The sequence below is a fragment of the Sturnira hondurensis genome, unplaced genomic scaffold (genome assembly GCF_014824575.4).
Source record: "Sturnira hondurensis isolate 20B ecotype Veracruz unplaced genomic scaffold, ASM1482457v3 Scaffold0016663, whole genome shotgun sequence".
Taxonomy (NCBI): Eukaryota; Metazoa; Chordata; class Mammalia; order Chiroptera; family Phyllostomidae; genus Sturnira; species Sturnira hondurensis.
In genome coordinates, this window is record NW_028089294.1 from 14,731,957 (window position 1) to 14,759,870 (window position 27,914).

Below are 27,914 nucleotides of genomic sequence, written 5' to 3' on the forward strand. Positions count from 1 at the left end.
TGCTATGACAAGGTTACAGGTTCATCCCAGGACAGGACACATACAAGAATCAATCAATGAATCCATAAAAAAGTGGAACAACAAATTGATGTTTCTCTGTTTCTCGCTCGCTCTCTCTCTCTCACACACACACACACACACACCAATAAATGGAAATTTTTCAATTGGTAAAAAAAAAGACAAAAATCAAACTTGTGAAAGTCAAACAAAGCACAATTTAAATTAACAATTCAAGACAACAATAGATACAAGTCACAAAGCAATTAGCATGATTAATTGCCAAATTAGTGGTTAAAGGAAATAAGCACAATAGAAGTTGAGAGAGCACAGAAACCACTTTGAGCTGGGATAATCAAGGAAGGTTCATTGGAATATGACTGGCCTCTAAGAATGAGTTGGATCTGGTCAAGCTAGGCGAAAGTAAAATATTTACCCACAATTGTCCTTAAATAGGGGTAAAGCCAAGGAGACATACTCTGCTAGACTGAAAGCGCTATAAAGAAAGAAAGTTCATTAAACTTTGAATCCCTACATGCTCCACAGCACACCTGCTGGGGCACAGGAAGCACCCACCAACTCATGCATGAAGAGTGCAGGTGAACAAGTGGAATCGGAGAGGACAGCACACTCCAAGGTCACGTCCAAGTCAAAGAAAATTGCATAAATGTCCTGGACTGATTACTATTCCAACTGTGGGAATACCAATAATTCTTACATTAATAAATATCATAAGAAATCCTCCAGGACAAGGCCAACTCACATACCATTTCTATACATTAAACGTACAACATCATTTTATAAAAGTAATCTTTATACCAAACAATATATTCAATAAATATACTCCTGTAAGCAATTTAGGCCACCACTTTCATTCCTTGACTCAAAACATGTAGTAAATGGATGTATTTCCTAACCTCTGAATTCTGGGACCTTATATTTTATGTCATTTGTATACAGTTGGCCTTTGAACAACACAGGTTTGAACCATGCAAATTTTTTCAATCGATACTGTAAAAGTATTTTCTGTTCCTTATACTTTTCTCTTTTAGTATTTTATTTATTTATTTTTAGAGAGAGGGGACAGGAAGGAGAAAGAGTGGGAGAGAAACATCAATGTGTGGTTGCCTCTCATGCACCCAATACTGGGGACCTGGCCTGCAACCCAGGCATGTGCCCTGACTGGGAATCGAACTGGCGACCCTTTGCTTCACAGGCCCGCGCTCAGTCCACTGAGCCACACCAGCCAGGCCTTCCTTATACTTTTCTTAATAGCATTTTCTTTTCTCTAGCTTAGTTAATATTAGACTATGGTACATACTACATGTAACATACAAAATACAGGTTAATCAACTGTTTACGGTATCAGTAAGGCTTCCAGTCAAAGGTAGGCTGTTAGTAGTTAAGTCTGGGGGAAGTCAAAAGTTATATATGGGTTTCTGACTGTGCAGGAGGTGGGGGATTTTGAGCCCCTAAGCCCTGCATTGTTCTTTACGGGGAAGGAATGGAGCACATCTTGGCATGTAACTCACATTCTCAGGGGAATTAACTAGCAGAGCTTAGATCTCTTCCCATTTTTGGCTTTCGTGATATCTGCTTTATTTATGTTTGTATCTCCACTCACTAGGTGCTCAATAAATGCTTTTTTAAAATAATAATAATAAATTTGAATGAACATGAATAGTACAAAGGCAGGGTACCGGAAAGAATGGAAAACCAGCAGGAAGCGGAGTGGAGGTGGAGAGGACAGGGATAAGAAAAAACAAGAAGTAGACGAGTGACCTGCAGGGGAAACAGACAGCAAAGTGGAGGTAAACATGGAGAATGAGAGATGGAATGGAAGCATGAAGGAGAGGGAGAATGAACAGATTCCACGGTGTCATTAAAGGATCCCCTTTTCTGTTGGTACAGGTGATTTCTAATATGAAAGAAAAGTTTTTTTAAATCCCCATATTCTTCTATTTAAAAGGTTAAGAAAAGACTTAGCATCTGCTACACGAGCATATCTGGACTACCAAGTAATGAGATAAATATACCGTCTATGTACTCAGGGCTGTTACATGGTTTTAGAGGATTTTTATTTCTTAGATTGCTGCTTGAGATGCTACTGTCATACAGTATGAATTGTGTAAGTTAAATAACCTGCCTCTTCATTGGTTTCCTCATCTGTAAAACAGAGCTAATAGCCACACTCCCTGGAGTTGTTATGAGGATGCACTGACCTGGTAATATAAAGTATGCAGAACAGTGCCTAGCACCGAGTAAGTCCTTACCGTTATGTGTATTCAAAACCATAAACTGCAAACCCAAAAATATAGAAAAGAAAGTGTATGTCAATCACTGTTTTCAATAAATCCTTTATTTTGCTTGGGTAATAATGTACAGGATTAAAAATAACTTCAGTTAACCCCCTCACCTTCTACTTCCTCCATTTCACAGACAAAATTTCTCAGAAGGGGTCCAACGGTGAAGAGATTGAATGAGAGCAGTAAAACAAATTTCCCAGGTCCTAAAGCAAAGCTAATGGAGCCTATGAAGCCACTCAGGCTGCACAGCAGGGACCCACAGGGGAACAAGATAGCATCTCTCAGTGGTCAGAGGAGCAAGAAGAGAATGAAAGGAGCTGTCAGAGAAAAACAAGGAGGGGAGCCTCAAGTCCCCACCCAAGGCTTTCAAACTTTTCTGACACAGAGTAAGTTTTAAATCATCATTTTATATCACCACTAGGTATGCATGTATGTACTGAGTAGGTATGTGCCTATACCCTGTACTTGCATATGTATGTATCTATGAATTGAAACAGTTTTCACACAACAGTACTTAGCTGTATTACATGAAATGCACTGATATTTTTGTTCTTCTCTATTTCATATTTCTTAAATGTGAATTGACACCCACTAAAATGATTTCTTAACACACCAATGGGTCACCTCCTACCAATGGTTTGCAACATAAAGCTCTGTCCAATATAACCTCAGGGAATTAGCTTCCAGAAAATTGAAGATAACAGTACTCTGCTCCACATTGGTCCAAACCATCCCTCAAACACTTCACACATTCTAGTTTTACACTTTAAGAAGGATGGAGACTAACTGGATCACATTCAGAAGAAGCCAACAAGGATGGGACAAGGTCACAAATCACAGGGTAAACGCCACAAGGCCTGATGGCCGTCCATCACGGCCGTCCATGAGTATGTGAGGTGTTGCCTCACACAGGGCTGATCAAGCCTCTTCGGCACAGCACCGAGAGCGACACAAGAAAGGGTTTCGGGTAAACACGGGGAGCACTTCCTAAGCGTGTTGTGTTAGCTGCCAAGTGAGCCTCAGGGAGATTCCCTAGGGCATGAGATACTGTCCTTGGACACAGACTGGACAGTCACTTGTCAGAGAGGCGCAAGGAGGGGCTCATACATCACACAGTGGCCACTGAGGTGTAATGCCCTCCCATCCTGAAACTCTGTCAGTCTAGACTAAGTTAAGACAATGTTACACAACGATATGACTTCCAACACCAGTTCTTCAAGTTTTTGAAAAGAAATAAATTCTGCCATGAGCCACATAAAACAAACCTGAAATGGCAAGTGATAATATTTTAAGACAAGCAATGTAATAAAAATAGCACAGTCATTAAAAACCTCCACCAGTTACAATTATATTTTCTAAATTGGTAAGTATCCATACAAAACTTTAACAAGTAAATAGAAAAAAATGTTTGATCATTAAAATGTGCAGGAATAAAAAAAAGTGTTTACAAAAAAAAGACTGTAATATAAACATTTTCTCCTTACTTAAAAACCATGCATCCTAAGTACAGGATAGGAAACAGAGCCAATAACATTGTAATCACCGTACATGGTGTCAGGTGGGGTACTAGGCATATAGAGGGATCACCCTGTAGTGATATAAATGTCCAACCACTGTGCTGTATACCTCAAACTAATATAATAGTGAGTGGCAACTGTAACTGAAGTAAAACTATAAATAAATAAATAAATGTCATGCTTCTTTGGCATACATGCAGAATACATAAACGAAGTAATGATGCTCTGAGATTTTACTGACCCAACTAACTGAAAATTTTCATAATTTTCAGAGATGTCTCATTCTTATAACCACCCATCATATTTGTTCTACTATATTTATTTAAAGAGAGAAAAAGACACTATCTCAGTCACCCAAAGTACAGTTAGGAATCACTTATTACTAATGCACTACTGTCTAAACTTCGAGATAGACGTCTAAAAGGCCAGCTCCTGGACTGCTGGAATGCAGAAACCCTTCCATCACAGGGCTGCTCCGAGGCGGGGCCACGGAGCAGTGCTCCACCATCTACGGTTTCTGATCCGCTAATGACATAAGCACAGAAACTGAGTAAGAATTTAAAACTTTTATAGCAATATGTAAGAGCAGTTTTGTCCTAGGAATCCAATATTTAAAAACCCAACCTTGTATGTCATATCTGGTTTTTTTCTTCAGGTCCCAAAATAGTTCATTTTTATTTTATCTTTTGTTATATGTTTTTTTAAAGATTTTTAAAATTTGATTTATCTTTAGAGGGGAAGAGAAGGAGAGAGGGAGAGAAATATCAATGTATGGTTGCCTCTCATGGGTCCCCTGCTGGGAACTGGCCTGCAACCCAGGCATGTGCCCTGACTGGGAATCAAACTGCGATCCTTTGGTTCACAGGCCTGCACTCAATTCACTGAGCTACACCAGCCAGGGCTCAAAAGTTATATCTTATTGATTATGCAATTACAGTTGTCCTGATTTTTCCCCCTTTGCCAATCTCCACCCAGCACCCCTCACTCCCTCAGGCAATCCACATACCATTGTTCATGTCCACAAGTCATAAGTATAAGTTCTTTGGCTCTTCCATTTCTTACTCTATACTTGACATCTCCATGGCTATTTTGTGACTGCCTATTTGTACTTCTTAATGCCCTCACCTCTTCACCTATTCCCCTACGCACCCATTCCATCCAGCAACCATCAAAATGCTCTCCATATCATGCATGATTCTGTCTCTGTTCTTGTTTGCTAAGTTTGGTTTTCAGATTCGATTGGGTTTGTTTTGTTTTGTTTTGGATTTTTTGTTTGTTTGTTTACCAAGCTAAAAACTTTATAACCTTGGTTTCAAACTTTATTCCCAGGCTTCTTCAGCTTAATTAGCTGCAAACATGATTTGTGTATAAGCAAAAACTGAAAAGAGCTGCAGTGTCTGAGGGGCTAGGGCTTAAAAATATTAGAGATCTAGATTTTATCAGATCCATAAACAAAATTTGAAAAAGCAGTCATAATATAAAATAGCAGCTCCCAGTAAACTTCTTCAAGTTCATTTTCTTTATAAGTTGACTCAATTCAGTTTGCTTCATTCTTGGAAGCCTCATCAAAATTCTCCACAAGATCTGGAACCTCATCATCATCATCCTCTCCTGTAGCAAGTGGTGCTTTTCCATCCACAGGTTGTTTGGGCAGAGCCTCAGCGAGTCTCCTTAAACCAGTCCGACTCTCTGCACCAAGCTGAGTTCAGATGCTGGGCAGCATTTCTGTCGGCTGCTTTGTCTCAGCATGGCCTGTGATGGTGAGAGTGTTCCCGGCCAGAGATGCCTGAACTTTAGGGGTGTTAAAGTGGATCACTGTTCCTTGGTTTGTGAACACGCTTACCTCTTCAATACCAGAGATATTGTTTACCCCTCACTTCTTTAAGGAGAACTGAAGATTTTTATCATCTGCTGTAGCTGTTCTGTGAACTACCTTCTTCTTTCTAAGAGCAGTGCCTTTCCCACCAATGAGCTGCCAAACTGCAGTTTGGCGAGTTTCTCTTGGTTCATGACAGTTTCTTTCATCTTGTTGGAGAGAAAACAGGGCCGCACGGGGAACTAGGGTGGGCACTCAAAGGGTCTTTGACAGACCAGCTGAGAATAAGAGCCTACACGCAGGGATGAAAGATGGCAGCTAGGGGGCTAGATTCAATTGTTGATGGATATATATTTGTTGCCATTTTATTGTTCAGAGTTTTGATCTTTTCCTTAAGTAAGTCCCTTTGACATTTCATACATTAATGGTTTGATGATGATGAGCTCCTTTAGTTTTTTCTTATCTGTGAAGCTCTTTATCTGCCCTTCAATTCTAAATTTTACCTTTGCTGGGCAGAGCAATCTTGGCTATAGGTCCCTACTTTTCAAGATTTTGGATATTTCTTTCCAATCCCTTCTAGCCTACAAAGTTTCTTTTGAGAAATCAGCTGACAGTCTTATGGGAACTCCTGTGCAGGTAACTAACTTCTCTTGCTGCTTTAAAGATCCTCTCTTTATCTTTAACCTTTGGCATTTTAATTATGATGTGTCTTGGAATGGGCCTCTTTGCATAATCTTGTTTGGGGCTCTGTGATTCCTGGACTTGCATGTCTAATTCCTTCACCAAATTAAAGAAGTTTTCTTTCATTATTTTTCTAATTAATTTCCAATTTCCTACTCTTTCTATTCTCCTTCTAGCACCCCTATGATGTGAATGTTGGACCTCTTGGAGTTGTCCCAGAGGCTGCTTACACTAGTATCATTTTTTTCAGATTCTTTATTCTTCTTGTTGTTCTAATTGGTTGTTTTTTGCTTCCTGATGTTCCAAATACTGATTCGATTCTCAGGTTCATCCACTCTACTATTGTTTCCTTGTAAATTGTTCTTTATTTCAATTAGTGTATCCTTTGTTTCTTACTGGGTCTTTTTTATGCTGAAGTCCTCAAAAATTTTCAGGAACATCCCTAGAACCATGGTTTTCAACTCTGCATCAGATAGATTGCTTATCTCCATTTTGTTTGGCTCTTTTTCTGGAGTCATGATCTGCTCTTTGATTTGGGCTGTTTTTTTATCTCATTTTGGCAGCCTCCCTGTTTGTTTCTATGTATTAGGTACACCTGCTTTGACTCCTGCTTTGTCTTGGTAGCATGGCCTAACGTAGTAGGTGTCCTTTAGGGTCCAGTGGCACACCCTGTTATCACCTAGGCTGGGTACTCAATGCGCCCACTGTGTATGCTGTGTACACCCTCCCCTTGTAGTTGAGTCTTGGTTGCTGTTGACATTCAAAATAGAAGGGATTTACCCAGGCCAGCCAGCTGCAAGAATTGGCTGTGACCAGTTACCACCAACCTCTGCCCACTAAGGAGGATCAGCTATGTAGGAACAGGATAGTCCACAGGTTGCACTGGCCCTGAGGTTTCCCAGATGGTACAAGCCAAGGTCAGCCCCCACCTGTGTTTTGCCCAGGACCTCCCTGCCTAAGCTATAAAGCAATCTGAGATGGCTGCTACTTGTGCTAGGCTTGGAGATTCTCAGGAGATGTTCAAGCTGTGAATCTAGGCTGGCTGCTGCTAGTGCTGGACCTGGGGCTCACTGAGGCCAGCTGTTGCTTATTTGAGAGGATTTAGGAATTGTGAAGCATAAACCAAGACCAGCCATTCATATGTATGGAAAAGGAGCTCCGATGGGTAAGTTGGGTAGGGTGGAGTCTCTGGGGATCTTCAAGGAGGGTCAAAGAGTGTTGGCAAGGTTGCGGGGAAAGGGTTTAGAAAAGGTACGATGGCCTTGCTCGCCTTCATAGCAGACACTTCAGTTTCTTCCTGTTTAACACTGGTGTCTTTCGAGCTGCTGCCCCTTTGCTGGAGCTCAGGAGTGAGTCTGAGTAGGTAAGTCTGTATAGGCTCCTTAAGAGGAACTGCTTGGGGCTCTAGCAGTTACTTCCACCAACTCTATCTCTGCTGGTTTTTGCAGCCAGAAGTTGTGGGGACTTATCTTCCTGGTACTGGAACCCTGGGCTGGGGGCCTGGAGTGGCGCTGGGACTCCTTACTCCTGATATATCCCTCCCAAATTTTTACCCACCACTCGTGGGTGAGAGACTAGCCCCCTGCCACATGTGCACCCCTCCTACAGGCTGGATGGATGTGGTTCTTTAATTCCGCTGTTGTCGAACTTCCATTCAACTTGATTTCTGACAGTTCTGAGTGACGGTTGTTTTATATTTCAGTTGTAATTTTGGTGTGGTTGTGTGAAGAGGCAAGCCATGGCTGCCTATGCCACCATCTTGACCAGAAGTCCATATGTGTTTTTAATATCATTTTTCTAATAATTCATTTTTATTGTATTTTATAAAAAGTTATCACTTGGTGGCAGATTGGATATTTTTTAAAACATGTTTCAAATTCTGGGGTTTCACCAGTGACGGTTTGAGAAACACATCTCTAAAGATCCTTTAAATGCTGTAGGTCCTTGGATACGAAGATAAACTGCTTTATTTTTTTGTCCCTCAATCTCCTATCACCTTGGTTTGTCTACTGCAGTAACAAACGCTATTAATTTATTCCGTACCAAGGTTTCTTTTGATACCTCTGCTAAGTTGATAGTAATCAATATAGTTCACTGCTTAAAATTTATCATTAGATTATCTTTCTGGCTGCTTAGAATTTGTAACACTACTTCATTTGTATTCAGATGTAGCTCCAACAAATTATTGCATTCATTCATTATGAGAAAACATTAACTAATTTAATGAACCAGTTTGTAAGGGTCGCCCAATCTTGCCACATGACCACTGGCATAACCCATGGCAGTCAGTCATAATTTTTCAGAAAGTCCTAAAGATATTACATTCCAGCTCAGTTTTCAATTCCAGACATCCACACCTAAAGGGCAGGCCTGCAGAACCCTAAACTCATGCTGGAAGACCTGCTATCTCTCCAATTTCGCCCATCTTCCTCAACTCTCAATTTTCCATTTGAGCTATTTTGGTCCCCAGAATCCTTTTGTGACTTAAATAGTCTTTTATTTCTTATATAGATATGTACAGAGATGGATTTAATAAGTGTATTTATAAAAACCTGCCAATAAAAAATTCCTAATGGTACTTTTATTACACAAAAATGTCATAAGCACTAACCCTGGGATACACTGAGTAAATACACAGTGTTGTGCTATGAGAAACTATTCCACAATGACAACATTACATATGTTTAGGTAAGATTTACAGCATCATTCAAGTGTCCAACTCTTCAGTAACTCAGATAACCGGGAAAAAACAACCCAACAATAAAATACCTACTTGAATTTCATTTCTGCCCCAGTACCAACTATGAAATTGTATTCCCTCCCTATAGTCTTTAATTTGTAGACATCTACAACCTCTTGTCACAGCATCTATTACTCTGAGATCCAGACCATTTGTAGTAAACTATTGCCTAGAAAATATTTACTCTTTTAGATATCTACTTTTTCTGAATGATTTCTCATACTGAACTATTCCTAATGTTTTAGTCCAACTACCTAACAAATTTCAGGATTCTAATGAGTAATTTTTTTCATGTTGATATCTAAAGATATATCATAAATGCAGATGGCTGGAAAATCCATCCCACAGTATAATATATAAATAAGTGATTCCTATCTTTTCCTGGCCAGTGCTTTCTTGAAAAAAAATCATAATATCTAGTAGAGAAGACCTAGGGTCTAGTCCTGGCCTCCCACCACTTAACCTTGAATGAGAGTTTTTACCCTCTCAGAGACATATCCTCACGTGTTTAAAAAAATTTTCTTTTCAAGGAAAGTTATAAAAAGTGTTCTCATAGATCTACTGAGGGCAAAGACAGACTAAAGGGGTGGGGAATTTTATACTACTCACAAGTACTAGATTCATCTACTGCTCATTTCTTCAGAGAAATACATATATATATGTTTATATATGTTTGTATATGTTTCTGTGTTCATATACATGTTATTCTATTTATAAACATGTGTTTATGTGTTTATATATGTTTATATATATAAATCTACATGTGTGGCCATTGTCTATTAGAGCTCTGAATCTACTGTTGGCCTTGGTTAGTAGCCACTATGGGATCCCTGGTAAAATCAATTTTAAATTCTTTCCAAGAATGCTACTAAGAGTTCTCTCATTTCTACAATATAAACTATACTCACACAAAGAGTCCTGATGATAAACCTATACTGGGAATAGCACAGAAAAGTGACAAAGCTGCTTTCCTTTGAATTTCATTCTTCCTCCAGTCCATTTCTTTTGCCTTCTTTCCCAATGTCTATCTTTATTCCTAATACCAATGCAAATTTCTCTTCTGCTATCTCACACCACTGGGGTCCTAAACAGAAAGTACGCCATATTCACTTTTTCTTTTTTTTACAAATTACATTTAAAAATTTTACTGTAGAGAAGGGTGGAAATGGGAGGGAGGGGGGAGGATGGGGGGTGGGATGGGATGGGAGTAATAGACAGAAAACTGTACTTGAAAATAATTAAATTAAAAAATTGAGAAAAAAAAATTTCACTGTAGAAAATGCTAATAATACAGAAATGAAAAGTATCAAGTACCCCCCTCCACTGTACATCCCTCTTCCCGTTCCTTCACTGCAATGAATTTGTCAAAACAGCCCTGGCCAGGTGGCTCACTTGGTTGGAGCATCCATCTGTGCATCAAAAAGGATGTGGATTCGATCCCTGTTCAGAGCACATACCTAGGTTGTGAGTTTCATCCTGGGTTAGGGGATGTACAGAGGGCAACCTGTTTGGTTTCTCTCTCTTTCTCTCTCTCTCCCTCCCTCCCTTCCTTCTTCTCTAAAATTAATAAACAGCTCTAGCTGGTGTGGCTCAGTGGATTGAGTGTAGGCCTGCGAACTGAAGGGTCGCTGGACTGATTCCCAGTCAGGGCACATGCCTAGGTTGAGGGCCAAGCACCCAGTTGGGGATGTATGAGAGGCAACCAATAGAGAGAGAGATATCTCTAGAGATATCTAGAGATATCTCTAAGATATCTCTTGGTCTTCCTTATACACAGGTGTTTTCTCTACCTCTCTTTCTTCCTCACTCCCCCCTCTCTCCAAAAATAAAATCTTTTTTAAAAAATGTAAAATTAATAAACATATCCTGGAACGAGGATTTAACAAAAGGAGTGTGGTAAGAGCATAAAGACAGACAAAAAGACTGCCTGTAAAGAGAATGGAGAGCACAGAAATAAATCCTCACATATATGGTCAAATGATTTTCACCAAGGGTGCCAAAATCATTAAACAGGGGAAAGACTGTCTTTTCAACAAAGAATGTTGGGAAAACTGAGTATCTACATGAAGTTGGATCCTTATTGTACACCACACACAAAAATTCTGAATTAAAAATTCAAAATGGATCAAAGACCTAACTAACCAAAAGAGCTAAAATTATAAAGCTCTTAAAAAAAACGTAAGGGGAAAGCTTCATGACACTGAATTTAGCAATGATTTCTTGGGTATGACACCAAAAAGACAAGCAACAAAAGAAAAAACAGGTAAGTTAGACTTCATGAAAAGAAAAAAACTTGGTGCATCCAAGGACACTATCAACAGAGTAACAAGGCAACCTATGGAATAGAAGAAGGTATTTGCGAATCACTCATTTGACAAGGGACGGGGGCCCACAATATACAGGGTCTGGCAGAAGCAACACCTGCTGGAGTGTGGCTGATAGGGCAATAATATGGGTGTGATCATTTATACTTTTAATTTGAACATTTCACCTAAAATGTCACATTGTGTGCTTGGGTATGGTATTGTTATGTCACAGAATTATGTGCTTATGATTTTGTAATAAAACACGGATGCCATTTATGCCAGACCCTGTATTTAGAACTCCTACAATTCAACAATGACAAAAACCAGTTAAAAATGGGCAAGGGTCTTTTTTTAAAAATATATTTTATTGATTATACCATTACAGTTGTTCTATTCCCCCCCTTCATTCACCTCCACCCACACACTCCCTCCCCCTCCATTCTCCCCCCCTTAGTTTATAACCACGTCTCAAGTTCTTTAGATTCTATATTTCCTCCACTATTCTTGCCCTCCCCTCTATCTATTTTCTACCTACTGTCTATGCTATTTTCTGTACTTTCTCCCTCCTTCTCCTCCTCCCACTCCCCTGTTGCTAACCCTCGATGTGTTCTGCATTTCTATGGTTCCACTCCTGATCTAGCTGTCCTCTTGGTTTGCTTTTGTTTTAGGTGTGGTTGTTAATAACTGTGAGTTTGCTGTCCTTTCACTGTTCATATTTTTCATCTTCTTTTTCTTAGATAAGTCCCTGTAACATTTCATATAATAAGGGCTTGGTGATGATGAACTCCTTGAACTTGACCTTATCTGAGAAGCACTTTATCTGCCCTTCCATTCTAAATGAAAGTTTTGCTGGATAAAGCAATCTTGGCTGTAGGTCTTTAAATTTCATGACTTGGAATACTTCTTTCCAGCCCCTTCTTGCCTGGAAGGTCTCTTTTGAGAAATGCACTGACAGGTGGATTTCTCAAAATCCACTGTGACTGTCCCCTTATCTCTTGCTGCTTCTAGGATTCTCTCCTTCATTTTAGTCTTGGCTGATGTAATTATGATGTGCCTTGGTGTGTTCCTTCTTGGGTCCAACTTCTTTGGAACTCTCTGAGATTCCAGGATTTCCTGGAAGTCTATTTCCTTTACTAGACTGGGGAAGTTCTCCTTTATTATTTGTTCAAATAAGTGTTCCACTCGTGGCTGTTTCTTTCCCCCTTCTGGTACCCCTATAATTCGGATGTTGGAACGTTTAAAGATGTCCTGGAGATTCCTAAGCCTCTCCTCATTGTTTTGAATTCTCATTACTTCATTCCTTTCTGGTGGGATGTCTTGTTCTTCCTTCTGGTCCATTCCATTGATCTGAGTCCCAGTTTCCTTTCCATCACTATTGGTTTCCTGGACATCTCCCTTCATTTCAATTAGTCTAGCCTTCATAGGTTCCTCTAATTTGTGACTATAATCAACCAGTTCTGTGAGCATCCTGATAAACAGTGTCCTGAACTGTGCTTCTGAGAGGCTGGCAATTTCTCAGTTGCTTAGAGTATTGGCTCTGGGACTTTGAGTTCTTCTTGTGCCATCTTTTGGGCTGTTTGTGCCTGTTCCCTAGCAGGATCAGAGCCCTAGGTCTTCAGAGCAGGGCAACTAAGTCGCTGGGTTGTGACGCTGTATGTGGGGGCGGGGTCAACGAGGAGCAATGGCGTCCGTCTGCCGTCTCCTGCCGTGGCCCCCACAGGTGCGGCAGCTGCCACCGTGACCGGGCCCACGAGTTTCGTCCCACTGCACGTGAGTGTGCCACCGCCATCAGCCCTCGCCCCCTGGGGCCTGCGTGGTCCATCTCCCTGTACGAGAATGTGCGACCGTGGTCAGTCTGCCCCACACCCTGACTGGGTCCAGGCTGCCTGCGCGCCTAGGTCTGGGATCTGTCCTGCCCGACCCTGCTCGCTGCTGGCTCCGCCCCTCTTACCGTCCCCATTGAACGGTTAGTGGTTGTCGGACTTCCGTATAATTCAATTTTCTGTTTTGTGGCTGTGTCTTTGTTCTCCAAACCTTTGTTGTATTCAAACTTGGTTGTGGGAGAAGGCACAGTGTTTCCACTTATGCCTCCATCTTGGCAGAACGGCAAGGGTCTTGAATAGACAATTCTCCAAAGAAGATATACAAATGACCAATCAGAATATGAAAAGATGCTGAATATCACTAATCATTAGGGAAATGCAAATAAAAACCACAATCTGATACCAATTCACATCCATTAGGATGGCTGTTATTAAAAAAAATTTTTTTAACCAAGAAAGAAATAAAATAACAAGTGTTGGTAAGGATGTAGAAAATTGGAACCCTTGTGCTTTGCTGGTGGCAATGTAAAATTGTACAGCCATGATGGAAAACAGTATGGAGATTCCTCCAAGAAATTACACACAGAATTACCATATGATCCAGCAAGTCCACAATGTGGAACTGAAAACAGGAACTCAAAGAGATGCTTGTACAACCAGACTCACAGCAGCAGTATACACAGTAGGCAAAAGGTAGACGTAATGCAAGTGTCCATTAGTGGACAAATGGATAAACTGAATGTGCTACATTTATACAATGGAATATTTATTCAACCTTAAAAAGGAAGGACATTTTAATACACACTGTAACCTAAGTAAACCTTTTAGACATTATGCTAAGCAACATAAGCTAGTCACAAAAGTACACACACTACATGATTCCACTTAGATGAGACATCCTAAGTAGTCAACTCCATAGACCAACACTAAGACAGCGAGTGCCTAGCGCTGAGGGAGGGTGGAAGGAGGAGGAGGTGCAGTTAATGGGCACGGAGTTTCAGTTCTGCAAGACTGAAGGGTCCTGGAGACAGATGGTGGTGATGGCTGCATGACAGTGTGAATGTGTTTCATGCACTGGAACTGTGCACTAGAACACGGCTGAAGTGGTAAGTTTATGTTATGTCCATTTACCATGTGAAAAAAAGTACATGCCAAGCCTCAAACTCAATGTGTTAATAATGTACTAAACCACAAAAAATTGTAAATAATGTTTTTTAAGTGAAGAGTGTCAGGAGTCTGTAGATGAAAAAACAATTATTCTGAGGACATCATACCCACTTAACAGTGGAATATCGAAATGTTCTCCAAAACTTCCACTTGATTCAAAATCTCTTATCAATAAGTTGGCAAGAGCAAAGGTTGAGATAAAAACCTTTTCAGAAAACAAAAAGAATATATTTTCAAACAGTCAAGAAAAGCAAGGTCAATGAGAAAAACTACTGTCATAACAAGCCATTAGAAAGATAACCAAATTACTCAGGAAGTATGGCCCTGAAAAGGAAGATTACAAAATTATTTCTCAAGAACGTGGCACCAAAAAACAACAGCAGTCAAGTAACACAGATGCTGAAGAGGAGCCTGGTCTGCAAGGGGATAAGGTATATGTGGGCAGTTTAACAGTGATGACGTGGGAATCATTAGTTTGGAACCTTAAAACACGTACTAAATGAGCTCACTTATCTTCTAACCTTAAAGGACTTGGCAAACTTGTGTTCTAATGCGACAAAGCTAGTCAAAAACTACCACCTTAAGCCCTGCCTGGTGTAGCTCAGTGGACTGAGTGCAGGCCTGCAAACCAGAGGATCACGGTTCCATTCCCAGTCAGGGCACATGCCTGGGTTGCAGGCCAGTTCCTAGCAGGGGACACATGAGAGGCAACCATACATTGATATTTCTCTCCCTCTCTCCTTCCTTTCCCATCTAAAGATAAATAAATAAACTCTAAAAAAAAAAAAAACTACCACCTTAAAATTGTACAGAATAAAGGGGACAAAGATAATAGCAGGAGTTTTGGTTTCCTTGAACAAGGCAAAGCAGAGCTAGGAATAGACTTAGTGAATCTTCTATGCCCTCTCCTTTACACAATAGACTGGCTACTTCCCTTCGCCTCTTCCCCTACCCCAACCTCCAGACCAAATGAAGTCACCCAGAAATTCTTTTTCTGCAAGGCATGAAAAGCCCAAAATTCACAACCACCTGAAACTCCAGACCCAGACTTCTTCTAGCACTTACAATCCAGACTCTGTGGGAACACTGTGGAATCCTAGCAAAAGTTCCCAAAGTCAGTGATTTCACAGTTCGTGCTAACTTTTTCCACAAAAATACTGAGCACAAAATACAAGGGACAGCACTTCGAAACGTTAAAAGATCCATAAACTGTTTAAGTAACCAAATTACATTATTATAATTAAAAGAAAACTGAACAGGCAGCTACCAGGTTAAAGATCTAAGAGTAGAAAAAAGTATGAACTGAGGCATGAGGAATAGGGGAACTTTGTTTCTTTTGGGTAAAAAAGCCCAAGAAATAATTCCTGAACAACAAACTGGACTCAGTAATAGCACTCAAAATATCAACACCCTGCAGGTGTCCACTGGGTCTCTGGATGCTCTGGTACCCAGATAAGCACCCAAACCCTAGCAGAAGTTCTGCCATATAACATATCCAACCCCACCCACTCACTGCCCACACCAGGTCTCCACCCCGCCCGGAAACTCCTACTGTAGTCTGCACGCCTTCTGAGAGGCCTTCTGTCAAGAACTGGTCCATGTCTCTGCTCAAGACAACTCATGTTCAGTCTTTACTAACTATCAAAAACTGCCAGGTCTGTCTATCTGCTCAAAAAAAGTTGGTATCCCTAACCCACTCATCCTTCCACCTAGTCAATCTTTACAACAAATAAAAAGTTTTGCAAATCAGTAAGAAAAAGACAAATATTCCACCAGAAAAATGGACAAATGTCATGATTTGGTCATTCACATGCACGTATGTGTGCATGCCAATAAATAAAGTAAAATAAAAGAGCAATTCAATACAATTTCCATCTACTGAATTAGCAAATAATCCTGTAAAATTTATAATACTGATATTACCAAAACTATAAAGGTACTGGCTCCTCATATACTGCTAGTAGGAGTATAAACTGATGATATATTTCTGGAGGGAAATATAATATGCCTGTTTATATGTCTTCACATATATAGATCAACATATTAAATATATCAAAATTCTTAAAATTTACATACTCTTTAGCCTGAAAACTGGAAGTTCACTGACACATAGGAAAAGATGCATTCATTTAGGCACTTTTATTTTTTATAGCCCCAGAGCAGATCTCCTGGTAATGAATCTGACAATCACCTAATGGAAGGCCAGGTTGCTGAGGCTCAGCAACCGACAAGCCCACCTAGGCGCAGAGCTTCAATTCACATTCTAAAGCCCCACTCCTTACTAGACATGGGACAGCCAAGAATCTTCAGTTGGGGGAAAGCAACCAACATGAAAGACAGCACAAACCACAGATAATGCAAGGTATGGGGGGGGGGCTTTTTTTATACTGGAATTAGTCGAGTGTACCTTGATTTTTACAAAAACCATAATTAATATCCTTACAGAGAAGAGAAGACATTGCATCCATGAAACTACAACAGCATGTATGTTGAGGGTCTCCACAATTACAGATCAAGGCTTCCAAAATTCGAAGGGAAGTTGCCACCTAGTCTTCTGGACCTGCCCAAATTATCAACCAAGTTTAAAAGTAAAGATATTTTCAGACTTCCAGAAACTCCAAAAATGAACCTCCCCCTCTCCCTTTCATAGGGTGCTGTTGGAGTACACGCTCCAACACAGCAAGAGGGCACCAGAAAGTAATAAATGAGATTCAACACAGGAAACAGGCAAAGGGAAACCTACCATGAGAGCTGCAGGGCACAGCCAGACTACAGTCAATCCTGACTAAAGACGTTCTCCCACCAATCTTGCCACCTCAGCAGATGGCATGACCATCTACCCACTTTCTCAAACCCCAAATTCAACAGCCTCATGGTTTCACCTTCAAAATACCTTACAATCCATCTGCTCCCTTCTTGCCATCTCCATTGCCACCACCCTACTCTAAGACTCCATCATCTCTCACCTGATCTATTGTAATGGACAGCTAACTAGTCTGCCTTATCCTATACAAGCCATTTTCCCTATAACAATCAGAGATTTTTTAATATAAATGAGATCATGTAACTCTGCTTAAAATCCTCTAGTACCTTCTCATTCCACCCAGAATTAAAGTTAAGTTTCCAAATACAGCTCACAGACCTCTGCATAATCTGGCCTCTGACTATCTTTAGAATCTCATGTCCCTCCCACCCCCCTCACTACATTCCAGCCACAGTGGCCTCCGATCCTTGAATATGTGAGGCTCTATCCCACATTTGCACACTGTATCCTTTTCACATCTACTTCCCCAGCTCTTGGCATGGATTAGTCTCATCTTTCGTGATTCAACTTAAATGTCACTTCCTCAGAGCCTTCCTGACCATCAGCTCTCAGTTAGCCTCTCACCAAGTCAGTTTCCCTTCATTTCCTTTTCTCAGTGGGTTAAAAACAAAAAGGGGGGGGGGGTGTTAAATGGATTACGATATGTCCTAGTAGAACAGTATGCAACTATTTAAATGAGGTTATCAAAAAGTATGTAGAATATATGGCTCAGCAAGACAATTTTTAAGAATTAGGCCCTGGCTGGTGTGGCTCAGTGAATTGAGCGCAGGCCTGCGAACCACACGATCAAGGCTCGATTCCCAGTCAGGGCACATGCCTGGGTTGCAGGCCAGTTCCCGGTTCCCGGCAGAATGAGAAGCAACCATACATTGATGTTTCTCTCTCTCTCTCTCTCTCTCCTTCCCTTCCCCTCTAAGATAAATAAATAAAATCTTTGAAAAAAAATAAATAAAAGAATTAGAAGAAGATAGAAAAGGAGAATTTTTCCTACCAGCCACCATGGCATTCTATAAAGTTGTAATAGTTAAGACAGTGTGGAACTGGCACAAGGGCAATGAGGCTAACATGTCTGGACAGGAAGCCTGGAAACAGATCACATGTGATGTAAACTTGACCTAACAGCCCATTACATATCCATGGGCAAAGGATGGCCTTCTCAATAAACAATGCTGGGGCAACCAGTTACCTACATGGGGGGGTGGGGGGGGGAGGAATACAGCCCTATCTCACAACACATTTTGTTGAAAATATAAATTTCTATTTAAAGACCAAAAAGGAAAACAGGTAAACTTTAAAATTCTTAGAGGAAGATTTATTACTTTGGGGTAGGTCGGAATTTCTTGAAATGGTCTCTTCCTCTCTCTTACACACACAAGAGCACAAATCTAAAAATCATATACAGGGTCCAGCAGAAGTAACACCTCCTTAAGGGTGGTTGGTAGGATAATAATTTAGAGCTTTAATTTGAACATTTCACCTAAAATGTCACATGGAGTGCTTGAGTGTGATATTGTTATGTTACAGAATTACATGCTTATGATTTTGTAATAAAAGATTTTGTAATAAAAAGGGGTGTTATTTGTGATGGACCCTATATCTTAATAAATGTGACTTCGTGAAAATTAAAACTTCTGGACATCAACAGCACCAAATGAAGAATAGAAACCGCAGACTGAATGTAGATACTTGAAATACATACAACTGCCAAAATATCAGTATCCAAAATGTTTAGAGAATGTCTTAAAATCCATACAAAAATATAAATAATCACTGAAAAGATAAAGGATATTACCCCAAAAAAGAAATCTGAATTGGTAATAAAGATATGAAAAGACATCTCACTACACTAGTAATCAGGGAAATACAAATTAAAACCATGAGATACTACTTCACACCATTAACTTGGCAAAAATTTAAGCCTGACAACACAGAGTATTGTTGAGGTTGTAAAATAAAGGGAGCTCTCATTTCTGATAGAAGAAAACTGATACAACCAGGCAATATCTAATAAGATAGAAGATGCATATACTCTGAGAGCCAGAAATTCTACTTCTAGAACTACTCTCTAGAGGGGTACCTTTCAAACTTTTTTGATCATCACAAATATATTTTGCCTTGTGACCCAGTGCACACATATTTATCTAACTGAAACAAAAATTCACAAGAGTTTATTTTTATTATGTGTCACACAATCAAATAGTTTCCATTGTATTTTCATTCATTTTTTAAATGTTGGAGTGACTCTTTAATTGACTGATTTTGGAACCACTAAGAATAAACATACTCAGTTCAAAAAAAACTCTGCCCAAGAAAATATTCTCATATATATCTTCCTGCACAAAAGTAGAAGAATCTTCATTATGACATTCTTCATCAAAATAAACTTAAAACAACATAAAAGTCAATCCATAGAAGAGTGAATAGAAAATTGAGGACATATTCATTCAACAAAGAAGAACTAGGACCTGAAGTATTAATAAAGATAAATCTCATGAACTTAATACTAGGCAAAACAAGCAGGCTGCAGAAGACTACATGTAATATGATATTTGTATGAACTTATTAAACATGTGAAACAAGACTATATATTGTTCAGAGGCACATTTTTCCACATTGAATATGTAATGTATAAAGATATGCACAGAGCAAAAGAAAAGAGATCTCAGAAAAGAAAGTGAAAGGAAAAAGCCAAGTGAAAAATTAGATATTAAACTGTTAATTAAGAGTTGCCCATTTTAAAATCAAAGTTGCCTCCTAAGTCAGCAGCTTCCCTCCAAGCACCAGACTAATAAAGAAAGGTCCACCTGCCCTCGAGAGAGTAACAGAGCCATACTGAGACCAGTCTTCAAAGCTCACAACACTCATCTTTTAACACTGTTCTACTGAGTAGTCAAGTACCCTGAGCATCTATTTTTAACTAGCTAATGAAATTCAGAACATGGACAAAAAACGCAACAGGTACTTGTGGGCGGATGAAATGTCACAGCAGATGCCCCAAACACAGCTATGTGCCAATGAGGTTGAGTCACTGTGATATGCTGAAAAAAGATATTAAGGCTCAGCTGCCACAGGTTGCAGTGAGCCCTCTCTGCTTTCCTGTTATATTTGCCAGGCATCATTCCAGAATGCTGGGCACTCAGACATCTTCAAGAATAGTAAATCACTAAAAATGACAAAATATGGCATCTTACAAACAGCATATGCTCGTGATCAAATTAACACAGAGCAGAGAGCTAATAAACATTCAGTGGGCCCATGGAATAATTCCCTAAAATTAAAAATTTGGCCCTTCTAGGTCTCACTATGTATTCCACCTAGAAGAGTAAACCCAGCTCTGTAATTTCAAACATGTCCATTCATTTGTCAGGGAATGTCATTTAAAAGGATTATATGTAACAGAATTTAAGCAGTAAGCTACCAGACCAATTAAACATGCTTCTGAGCAGCAAGTCCAAACCACTCCGATCTCCAAATCAAGCAGCTTCTCTAGGAAAACATCTAACCCATTCATTCATTCAACCCTTACTTACTGTACTACATGTCAAAGTATACCTGAAGGAGGCACAAAAATACACTAAACAAGAACCCTGCCCTTAGCATACTGAAAACATACAGTCTTAAGACAAGGTAGGAAGGTTTGGGTGCCATAAAGGAAATAAAGATGAACTGCTTTTTTAAAAACCTATTGTGAATAGATTCTTGCCTATCTATTCCTCTTATAAGCCAGATCTAAAGCACAGATACTTAGACCTCATCTCTCCAAGACCAAGTAGGTATATACTGTATAGTAACAAGACTGGTTCTCATGACTTCTAAAATTCAGCCCTCATTTTACACCTTCTATATATATACTGTGTCCTACGGGGTATGCCCCTTGGAGTTAACAGAAGTCACAAATGTGCACTCCAATTCTTATAATTACCTTTTTCTCTCTATCACCAATAAATAAAAAAATTAAAAGAAAGGGGACTCCTGTCTCACTGCACAGGTTCTCAGCCGTGCAGCCCTTCCCTAGCAGCTTTACCGGTGGTGCGTGTAAGACTTAGTGCTGAGGGAAGGCCGAAAGGGACTTCCGGCCAAGATGGAGGAACAGGTGGAAACACCGCGCCCTCTCCCACAACTAAATTTAAAGACAGCGAAGTTTTAGTAACAGAAACGCAGCTGTAACAGTGAAAAATTGAACTATACGGAAGTCCAACAACAACAAACCATTCAGCCAGACCAGTAAGAGGGGCTGAGTCAGCAGCGGAGGAGGGTCTGGCTGGAAATATCTTTGGGTCCCACCGACCCAGGAGCGTAGGCGGAGGCAATTGGTGGATCCCAGGCATGGGGTGGCGACGGGTGGACCCAGTGAGGGCGCAGGGTGGCTGGCTGACTGCAGTCACACAGTTGCACACAGATAAACCAAGCAAAGGAGCAAACAGTGAGACAGACCACTCAGGCTAGGGCCCCAGCAACGGGAATTAGAGCCTGAAAGCACCAAATGGAAAGACTTTCTTGGGTTGAGGGGTCAAGAGAGATCCCAGGCTCACAGAGAGTTCGTTGGAGAGATCCACAGGGTCCTGAAGAATACACAGGCCCCCACACCCAGGAACCAGCACCAAAGGGGCCCAATTTGCTTGTGGGAAGCCGCAGAGGGGACAGAAATCTGAGAAAGAGCAGAGCAAAGCATCATTTTTCCCCCTCTCTGACCCCACCCCCACATACAGCATCATAACCCAGCGACTGGGTCGCCCGGCCCTGGTGAACACCTAAGGCTCTGCCCCTCATACGTAACATGTGCAAACAGACCAAACATTATGACTCAAGAACAGCTCAAAGCCCCAGAACCTATAATTCTAAGTGACCAAGAAATAGCCAACCTTTCAGATGCACAGTTCAAAACACTGCTGATCAAGATGCTCACAGAATTGGTTGATTTTAGTCACAAATTAGAGGAACCTATGAAGGCTAAACTGATTGAAATGAAGGGAAATGCACAGGAAACCAATAGTGATGGAAAGGAAACTGGGACTCAAATCAAGGAAGTGGACCAGAAGGAAGGAAGAAACAACCAAACAGAAAAGAAGGAAGAAACAAGAATTCAAAAAATTGAGGAGAGGCTTAGGAACCTCCAGGACATCTTTAAACGTTCCAACATCCGAATTATAGGGGTACCAGAAGGGGAAGAAGGACAGCCACAAGTGGAAAACTTATTTGAACAAATAATAAAGGAGAACTTCCCCAGTCTGGCAAAGGAAATAGATTTCCAGGAAGTCCAGGAAGCTCAGAGAGTCCCAAAGAAGTTGGACCCAAGAAGGAACACACCAAGGCACATCATCATTACATTAGCCAAGATTAAAATGAAGGAGAGAATCCTAGAAGCAGCAAGGGATAAGGGGACAGTCACCTACAAAGGAGTTCCCATCAGACCGTCAGTGGATTTCTCAAAAGAGACCTTACAGGCAAGAAGGGGCTGGAAAGAAGTATTCCAAGTCATGAAATCCAAAGACCTACATCCAAGATTGCTCTATCCATCAAAGTTTTCATTTAGAATGGAAGGTCAGATAAAGTGCTTCTCAGATAAGGTCAAATTCAAGGAGTTCATCATCACCAAGCCCTTATTATAGGAAATGTTAAAGGGGCTTATCTAAGAAAAAGAAGATTAAAAAATACGAACAGTGAAAGGACAGCAAACTCACAGTTATTAACAACCACACCTAAAACAAAAGAAAACTAAGAAGACAGCTAGATCGGGAGCGGAAACCTAGAAATGGAGATCACATGGAGGGTTAGAACAGGGGAGTGGGAGGAGGAGAAGGAGGGAGAAGGTACAGAGAATAAGTAGCATAGACAGTAGGTAGAAAATAGATAGGGGTGAGGAGAGGAATACTATGGGAAATACAGAATCTAAAGTACTTGTGACACATGGACGTGAACAAAATGGGGGGAATGGTGGGGGAGGAGTGTGCAGCGTGGAGGGGAGTGAAGGGGGGAATTGGACAACTGTAATGGCATAATCAATAAAATATGTATTTTTAAAAATAAAAAATAAATAAATAAAGGGCAATGCCAAAAGTGACACCAGAAAGAAACCATTCTTTTCTCTAATTCTGCCACGGTTTGGCTACAGGAACTTGAGAAATTCACACTTGAGGAAAGAAGGACTGAAGAAAGAACTGTTAATGAACTTCTAAAAATCATTCCTGGATCTTTCACACAAGTACTACATAAAAGGCATCAATAATGCTCTAAATTAATAAGGCTTTTCATATCATTGTATACATAGCAACTTTATTAATGCAGGTAGAGGTATTTTTATTCCTTTTTAAAACCTGAATAAAATAAATTCCATAAATACTAAACATCATTAAATGCCATTTCAAATATTTCTCACAGAGCTAGTCCAGACAGGGGCAGGTCTGGCAGATTCATTTCAAAGTTATCATCAGATCCACTATTTACACTTAAACATTCAACTAAACATTCAGAATCTGGGAGCACCAAAGAGGGAGTCTGCAGAAAAGAAGTGAAATGACCTTATATCAATGAACCCAACTGTTCTCTTAGGATACGAATAAAGAAGCAAGAAGTTCAGATTTATATCAACTTACATAAACCAGTCCCCAGTCTTCTGACATCAGTCCCCTGTCATGTCTTCAGTATCTCTGAAAGGAATGTTTGTGACAACTAGAGAATAAAGACCTATTTTTGTGTCCTATCCATTCAGATCAGGAAACATCCCTGGTTCACAGGTTTGTTTGATTTTCAATGACAGCTCTACTGAGATATAATTCTCACACCATAAAACTCACCCTGATAAGAGCACAATTCAGTCATTTTTAGTATATTTACAGATTTGTATAACCAACACCACTACCTAATTTTATACATTTTCTCCACCCCAAAAAGAAACCCCATACCTAGTGATTAATTAAATTGAAGACAATACCAGATCTTTTAAAAAGAACCCTACTATTCCAATGACATGTCCAACTAACTTAGCCTTCTTTACCTTACTACAAAAGAATGTCAGTCTCTATCCTTATTCCATGTCTTCAGCTAAGTCAAAAAATAGCAAGATTTGTAGAAGGCAAAAGGCAAAGAGCCTAAAAAGAAAAGCTACAGAGAATCAAGAGTGTAACATTTCTGTAAGAAGTGCTCAAAAAATGATGGAGATGTCAAAAGGACACAAAGCCAACTTGACGAGCTCCCAACAACAAAGGCTAAACCAACTGAGTAATAAAATAAAAGAAGATAGTGTCTGGATATTAACCCACCGGATAAGATAAATACATAAAAATTCATACTGATATGAATAAATAAATAACTTTGGGGGAAGGGATAGCACTTCTTTATAACAGAGCTGAAATTAATACATGTGGAAGGAATAAGGGAAACAGAAAATCACTCTTAGGCAAGCACCAAAGTAAAAACAGTTACAGGTAAGAACCATTCGTCAATGCTGAAATCAAGTCAAAAGTACAGTGAGAAACAGAACATCTACGCAGTCTCAAAGCATCATTCTACAAGATGCTTACTACTTACAAAGAGAAAATCACTTAACCTTAGAGAGAACAAACCTGGAATCCACAATCTTAACCAAGCAGTCAAAATCAGCATACCAGTAGCAAGATATATGCACATCGTGCACATGTGCTGCACTGAAAAGGTACAACACCACTTCTGTAGTATTCTTGCAAAAAGTGTATTTCTTTTTTTTTATTTTGCATTTCTCACTCTAATAAAGAGAAAACACTAGACGAACCCATACTGAGTGACACTTTACAAAGTCACTAACCAGTGCTATCTTTGAAATTGTGAAAAACAAAGTCAGGTACTGTCATAGGCTGGAGAGACTAAGAAGGCATGACAGCTAACGCAGTTCATACCCTGGAGGTCCTGGACCAAAACAGGGCACTAACAGGAAAACTGGCAAAATTCAAATGAGGCTTGTAGAAAATCAACAGTATGGTAACAATATTAATTTTCTGTAGAATTGTATATTTTATGTCAATCTAAATTTATTTCAAAATAAAAAGTTCAGTTTTTTTAATGCCACTTCTGTAGGCATAAGGTCTTACCATTTCAACCCCATTATGAAAAATGACTCATTTTCATTACCTATTATAATTTTCCTATTAGGAAAGATTATCAAATGGTGTCAAATTCAGAATCTCAAAATCCAATTCTTAAACTGGATTACAGAAGACATAACTATAAGACAAATCAGTCAATGAAAAATGCAGTTGCCAAATTCAACATAGCATACTGTTTATTAACAAAAATATATGCCCCCCACTAAAGGACACAAAGTAATGATCATAAAGGAATGTCCCACTACACAAATAAAACAACTTAAAACATAAAAGGTCAAGAACTGGACAAAACCAACTGAATCAACATGTGATAAAATCATGATGTGATAGAGACTTCTGCGGCCAATCTTCATGAGTCTGGCAGAAAAAGACTTTCCATTAGGTAAAGGTTGGATTGGTTCTGTTACATACCCAGATTTCAAGTCAGTTATCCTCAAACAGTTTGTAGCATCCAGTCCCACCTTTCCATTGCGGACCACACTAGATATGAATGGGGAAAGCATTGGAGAAATTCGGTTCAAGGCCACTTCTGGGGACATTTTAACTGGACTTGTAAATCACCACTGAAAGCAGAAAGAAAGAATGGTGATCAGAGTATCCAAAAGAACTCCATATAACAAGCTTCCTGAAAACTGGCCCAGCATGAAGAAGTTTCTCTTGCAGGAATACAGTGCCTCATTTCCTGTCTTAAGCAGCTTCTCCCAATGAAACCACCTCCCTGCTACTCACCTAGCTGGGACACAACTACACCACTGCTTTTCGGGAACAGTGGAAACCCTTGAAATCAAATTCTCTCCTTCTTTCCAAAGCTGATTTCTACACTGCCACGTTCCACTTAGTGCTTGCTGCCCCATTCTGTTTTACAACTGGGAGGTTCCACTTTAGTAGAGGCCTTAAGGGGCCTTCACTGACGACCCTCTCCCTCTCCTTCTCCCTCTCCCTCTAACGTGCAAAACCCACCTACCACTAGGCTAGGAATCCTCTTCCTGTGAGCAAGAACATTGCTGATCACACTATATAAAAACCTAGAACAAGCATAACTTGCTTGCGATTGGAACTTACTAGAAATTACTTTCTTCTGATAGACATGTCTTAACTGTTCCTGCACAGGGTATTATAACCACCTGCTTAGTGATCTCTTCCCTGAAGAGATCTTAAATTAAACGCCCAATAAACATTTTAAAATAAATAAATGAATAACGAGACAAAAGCTAGAGAAATACTTATTAGTGGAGAGAATATGCCCTCAAAAAATGTGGTCAAGGACAGCATATCTGAAGAATAGACGTAGCAAAAATCTACTTAAATCATGAAAACATATACCAATCCAGATACTTGGCAACACAAACACAGATCAAAAAGTCTTTGTAAGGCACTAACAAGTTCTTAAACTTGAAAATACAAAAATGAAACCAAATAAACCATATCTAAATTACTTGGAAACCCATGGGGGTGGGGGAGGAAGTACATGAATTCCTCTTAATAGATTTCTAAATGAAAGCCTCTACTTTCAGAGGTGATTAAGTCAACTTAGATGATCATTTTCTTCCTCAATCTCAAGGGATAACCCCACATCAAAAGCAGTTAATTTCCTGCAAGTTACAAGTAAATGATGTTCTGGTTCTAGTTTCCATGTATTATACCATATGAGAACTTGCACGTTCCTGCTGAAATAAATGTTGAAAACTAGTACTTGTTTTAATCATTTCAGAGAGTAATGAAGGAAAGAACTGCAGTGATCTTTAGAGAGATAATAATACTGTGACCCTTCTGAGTGATGACACACAGAGGTATCTTTGAGTCAGTAAAAGCCTTATACTTTAAAACCTAAGTCATCCTCTCTGTAAATATAAAACAAGCTCCTCTCCCAAACACTCAACAGACGACCTCCCTCCACCATTCCAATATGTCATCACAGAGTAAGAATAAACATCTAATGCATGGTAGTATCCACTTCATAGATAAGAAAACTAATACTTAGCAAGAGTAACTAACTTGTTCAAAGTCACCAACCTAGCAAGCAGGAGGACCAGAATTCAAATCCAGGTCTCTCTCAAAGTATACTATTGTCATCTTCCTCTCAAATAAACACAACTTTAATCACCAAAGAGAAAAGCATCAAAGTGAAATTTTTAAGTAAACATTTTGTAAAATTTTGACAAAATGACATGAATTTAACTCATGGTTACTTTACAACTAGAAACAAGTTAGACTACTGCTGAAATTGGCTTGATCAACGGCTCTAGTCAAACACTAATGGGAACCAACCGGCCCCAGAGCCCAAACTATACTTAAGGTGCCTACAACTAAGTCATTCTATTTCAGCAACTGTCATGACCTTAGAATGACACCTGAAGGAAAGAATTTCTTTGTTTCTAGAAGAGCCAAAATGCAATTTTTTGACAGTTCAAGGTTTCAAGCAGTGTCATAATCCGTTTCAACTGTGAGGGGCTGTGACTTCTCTAAAGGAGAGGAAAAAATACTCCAAAATCCGAGGTCACAGAATAGATGATGCTCCTTTGGTGCAGTCGCTCTGAGCCAAGGGTATGGCTAGGGGGATCATCCCCCAGTAGTAGCTTTTACAATTCTCAGCACTGTAATACATGTCAGACAGGCAAAAATGTATGGTGGCCAGCCTCCTTTGAATGCCAGTCAGGAA

At 39.8% G+C, this 27,914-nt stretch overlaps 1 protein-coding gene and 1 pseudogene across 1 annotated transcript in view; both read right to left on the reverse strand.

The window, feature by feature from the left end:
* Positions 1-27,914, reverse strand: part of BABAM2 (BRISC and BRCA1 A complex member 2) — a 350,070-nt gene that overhangs the window by 321,421 nt on the left and 735 nt on the right. Inside the window, exon 2 of the mRNA XM_037066663.1 lies at positions 25,667-25,818. Coding sequence (XP_036922558.1) covers positions 25,667-25,794 — 128 coding nt within the window. The 5' untranslated portion in view covers positions 25,795-25,818. The remainder of the gene's footprint in view (positions 1-25,666; positions 25,819-27,914) is intronic.
* Positions 5,300-5,906, reverse strand: LOC119001320 (transcription factor BTF3-like; annotated as a pseudogene).